Source organism: Ochotona princeps, chromosome 28, assembly GCF_030435755.1.
Source record: "Ochotona princeps isolate mOchPri1 chromosome 28, mOchPri1.hap1, whole genome shotgun sequence".
NCBI lineage: Eukaryota > Metazoa > Chordata > Mammalia > Lagomorpha > Ochotonidae > Ochotona > Ochotona princeps.
The window spans coordinates 22,878,807-22,883,754 of NC_080859.1; the positions used below are offsets into that span (position 1 = coordinate 22,878,807).

Sequence of the window (4,948 nt, forward strand, 5' to 3'; positions counted from 1 at the left end):
TAAGAAAAAAAGACCCATCTCTGGGGTCAAAGGATTTAAGGCTGAAGGAAATGATTCAGGATTGTGCGAAATAAGAAAATTCTATAATCTTGACCTGAAAAAAGCCAATAACATCTATCTTGTGAAAGGAGAAAGATTAAACACACAGTAGCCATGAGAGCACTTCAAATGGTAATTGCATGTAAGACTTAAAAAAAAAAAAAAAAGATTTATTCATTTGAAAGGCAAAATCACAGAGAGGGAGAGAGAGCTTCCATCCACTGGTTCATTCCCCAGGGGCCACAATGTGAGAACTCAAGTCCAGAAACAAGAACAACATCTGAATCTCTCCTGAGCAAGGGCTCAAGCTCTTGGGCCAAGTGCCTTCCCAAGCACATTAGTGGGGGGCTAGGTTTGGAAGTGAAACAGCAAGAACTCAAAGCAGCTCTTAGATACGGGACACCAGCATTGCACACCACGACATCTTCCCTGAGAATATTTTCCCATCAGCATACTTTAACTCCCCCTTTATCAGCTGGGAGGCTGTGTTTTCAGCTCGATTGTTCCGCAGCTGCCTCTTAAATTGGGATTCGGAAGCTGTTAGCACCTGTTCCTCTCATAAGGCTGCTGCTTCAATATGACTTCATCGGGCTTAAACCTTTAGGAACGTGATCTGAGGTACGCAGGCGCAGAGCATTCAAAGGCTACTCAGTGTTTTCACACTTCTTGAGCTGAATTCATTCCCACCAGCATTCATTTGTTCCCCCTCACATGTACATACAGAAGTGACCTCTTTCCTTGAACAGAGAACTTTTCCAAGACTGTGAATTTACTAGTGGAAACAAACAGCTCTCACATCCTTAGCGCACCTGATCTAGCGGTTTTCCTTCCGTTGGACAAATACCAACCCCACCCCCAAAAGTCTTTTTTAATCAATATATAAGCATATATATAAACATATTGTGTGTGTGTGTGTGTGTGTGTGTGTGTGTAACACAGAAGTTGCCAGAACAGAAGTTCTCGCTCCTCTTACTGCTTTTATTGTGGCTAAAGTCTGAGCCAATTCATGTGTTCTTGCTTTTAAAGGAGGGGGCTAGCGAAAGATCTTATTAAGCACCTTCAGATCACCCCCACTGCAACCATCTCCACCTCATCCCACACACACTCACAAACACACAGAACACACAGCACTGAGATCAAAGGAGAGCTTGGCATGACCGTCTCCTGATTAATGATCAGAACTTCTTAGAACCAAGGTGCTGATCCCCCAACAGGCTGCTATTTTTGAAGTATTTGTCTCTGAAAGTAACAGCATGATTAATCTCACTATTCCTATTTAAACTACCTCTCCAGAAACAACAGTGCACTGTGTATAGTTATTAAAAACACTTTATTATGTATAATTTGTACATGCTTCATTTTGTGTTGCTGGGGTGATTTGGTTTCCGGGTGGTGATGTCATCTACCAAGATTAACTAGACCTAATTTTCATGCTGCCATGCCACATACAAAAATACAGTTTTCAAAGCAAAGTTCTCCTTCTTTACACAACAGGACACAAGAGTTTCCCAGACAAATAAAAGAAGAAAAGGGTACTTTGCACACGCAGCCACACCAGACAAAGCATTATCCTTCGCACAGTAACATCTAATGTGTTCTTTTATTTTTGGAAACAGCAGGAAAAGAGCCTCTTGCCCCTAGAGGGAAACGCAAACTTTATTTGTCACTAAAGCCAAACTCCAGGGAGGAAGGTGTGGTCCTCTTGGGTGGTCTGGGGGTTAGGGATGGGTTCAGGTTCGCGGATGCCCCCTCACAAGCACTTCAGGAGGAAGGAATTGCAGGAGGTCCCTCGGGGACAGTCGCACAGTTTGCCAATTCGGGCTCCCTTGCGCACCGCGCACTGCTCACCGGCGTCACACTGCAAACAGCACAGCGCGTGGTCGTCAGCGAGCAAACCCCGGGCCCCCACTGGGTGAGTCTCCCCCTCAAAACAATGTCTCTCCCAGGGGTCTAAGTGGAACACATATGTGGAACACATTCCGTGATTTTTGGTCCCTTCCTAATTCCCCCCACCCGAGAGTGGAGAGAAGGGGTGGTGGTTTCTAGCTGCTTTTCTTGCTCCTTCACGCGGGGGAGGGGGTGCTCTCTTTTTTAAAGCCATCAACAATATAGACTGATATTACTCACCACTCCTGTTTCCTGTTCTACCCCTTCCTCATCTAAACCGAAATGGGGGTGCTTAAGCAGAGTGTACCTACGGGTGTGTTGTGCCTTTTATCCAGCACCACCCACGGTGGCCAGTCTAGAACAAAGAACCCAGATCCTACAACATAGATCAAAAGCACTGGCTGGAAGGAATCTGGGAGCAAGAAGTGAGTGTGTAGAGGTGAGACTCGAAGCTCCTCCTTCCAGCACAGATTCCTGGCTGGCTCCCAGCACAGCTCATCCCTCCCCTACTCTCCAAAGTGGCCACTAGGCCACCCCTTGCCCTTAGAGACCAAATGATAAAGACTGGAGATGAAAGTAAAGGAAAGTCCTCAGAGTTCTGCAAATCCATAGCTTACGTCATTCCACCACCTCCTAGGGAAAAGTCTGAATGAAAGGTAAGGCCAAGTGTTTCTCCTGGGAAATCATGGCAGAGCTTGACCGCACATCCTTACCATGGGGACCTGGCCGTACTTCTTCTCGTAGATGGGAATTCGTTTACTCTTGAGCTTCTTCAACACTTCCTGCAGCGCCTCGATCTGTAACAACACGGTCCGAAGCCCCAAGTTGCGCCCTGGCTGCCAGCCCAGCCAGGGTGCTAACTTCTGGCCCTAATTACCAGGAACCCAATTCCCAGGCGTGTACCCTAGGCAGCGGGAGTCGGCGGACAGTGCTGATGTGGGAGGGATGGAAAGTCAGCGAGCGCTGTCCCGGGTACTGATCGCGGGACCGGGAGCCGCGGCGGCTCCTGTTGCTCCTAGGGACAGGGATGAGTCCTGAGCTCATGGACTCGTGCAGCAGCAGGTGCCTGGGCTTCGCGCTCGGCTCCCGGTGCCCTGACTCCGGGAACGGGGTGGAGGAGGAGAGGAAAAGGTGCCAAGGCAGGGACCTGGGGCAAGGGCAATACCGACCAGCTCCTTCTCGTGGGAGGCGTCCTCCACGGCGGAGTAGATGTCCAGGGCTCGGGGCTGGAGCTCCGAGTCCTCCTGGGCACCGGCGCCCAACAGAGGTAGCAGCAGCAGCAGGGCGGCGCCCAGCAGGGGCAGCAGCCGCAGGCGGGGACTCTCCATGGTGCTGAACTCGTCGCTGGCGGGCGCCCCTTGCTCCTGCCTTTTATAGAGAGCTGGGGTCCGGGTGCCGGGAAGAGGGAGGGGGTGAAGGAAGGAAGGGGGTGTGGAGGAGGGCCCGGGTCAGCCGTCTGTAGGCTGCGCTCAGCCGCCGCTTGACGTCAATGCCCGCCGGGCTCCAGGCGCCCGGGAACGAGGCTCTGTCTGCAGATGGGCAGGAGCGCACTGAAACAGGACCCCGCGCCCCCAAACGCTGTCAGCCCCGCGGCCAGAGACGCTCCCCAGGGGGCCTGAGCTGTAGCCTAGGGACCAGAGGTGAGGGACGTGGAGCTGGAGGGTCGGAAAAAATGGAAAAAGCCTTCAGGGCACTGCGCAGGCTTGCCAGAGGCAGAAGCCACCTAGCCCTCCCTTTCAGCTTCGTCCCAGGCCTCAGGGTGGCCGCAGGGTTAGGAGAGTCAGGGAATTGGCCTCCAGAGAGCTTGGCAGGGTAGGACAAACAAACATAAAAGAAAAAAAATCGTGGCCCTCTCCAGCACAGGTCCCTGGACGCAGTGCGTACGATGAGGAAAAGAGTGGAAAAAAAGAACCTGCTTCAGCAGCAATGTGGGGAACGCAGTTCCCACCCGCGGTTCCACAGCTCTCAGGCCGTATTATCTAGAAAACAGTAATTTCCCCGAGCTTCTGACTTCTCTTTTTTGCAAAGCTGAGGTTTAAGAGAGGAATCTCACAGTTATCCCAAGGGTGAGATGAGAGATTGGGTGTTAAAAAAAAAAAAAAACTCTGCCCTTTGAGTTGGCCATCCGTCCCCCCTTTGAACTCTGAGCTTGCTCTGTGCAGCCTCTTGGGTGTTTCTGGGGTCAATCCAGCCATTCCCAGAACCCCGCCTGCCACCACCCTTGGGACCCAAGAAGCTGGTGAGAAGGAAGGTACCAGAGTTGGAGGTCAGAGGTCAGAGGTGAGCCAGGTCCTCAGGCCCTCACGAAGACACTGTGTTTTGTGTCAAGGTTAAGGTCCTGGGATTCTTCAGTTCTCCTTCAGTTCTTCCAGGAGAAATCATGCTTTGTCATGTAGACCTAGAAACCCACCCTACCCCCATGTCCACCTGCCTTTTGCCGTGACCACACTCTCTTTCCAGCAACTACTACTTGAACCCATGCACTCTTTTCCATACCTGTGTTTCTGGACAGCTGCCCCAGCCTACTTCATGGTGACTCCTTAATCCCTACTCCACCTTCCCTTGACTTCGCTTCATCTATAATTCACCTCCCTCCTCAATGTGTTGCCTCTTGAAATCACATGAACAATTTCCCGTCTCCGTCGTTTGCGCCCCACCTTATGTTCTACCACCGTGTCAGGGACGCCTTCACTGGCGCCTCACAGATCCCTCCTTGGTCCTCTAGCAGGCCAACCTCCTTCCTACTCTGCTGTCTTTGCACTTACGTACTGAAGTCTTCCTGCACTTCCAAAGGGTTCACAGCCCCTTGGCACTTCAGTCTCCACTTCAGTGTGCACAACTACTCCATTTGAATGAGCCACCAAGAGATTGATTGTCCCACCAATCTACCACTCAACAGCTACTGTGGATCTCTGGGATAGTGCTTGCATAATTTTCTGGCTATTTCAGTTTTTAACTACTTTTTTGTCACCCAATGGCAGACCATTGAAGTAGTTTCTCTGCGGAGGAACAGCACACACAT

General features: G+C 51.1%; 1 protein-coding gene across 1 annotated transcript; it reads right to left on the bottom strand.

Annotated features, from left to right (window-relative positions):
* Positions 1-1,355: 1,355 nt before the first annotated feature.
* Positions 1,356-3,318, bottom strand: CARTPT (CART prepropeptide). Its single transcript, XM_004586155.4, has 3 exons — positions 3,096-3,318; positions 2,640-2,723; positions 1,356-1,897 (listed from the first exon to the last, which is right to left on the bottom strand). The coding sequence occupies exons 1-3, from the start codon at positions 3,252-3,254 to the stop codon at positions 1,790-1,792; spliced, it is 351 nt and encodes a 116-aa protein (XP_004586212.1). The 5' UTR covers positions 3,255-3,318; the 3' UTR covers positions 1,356-1,789.
* Positions 3,319-4,948: the final 1,630 nt, after the last annotated feature.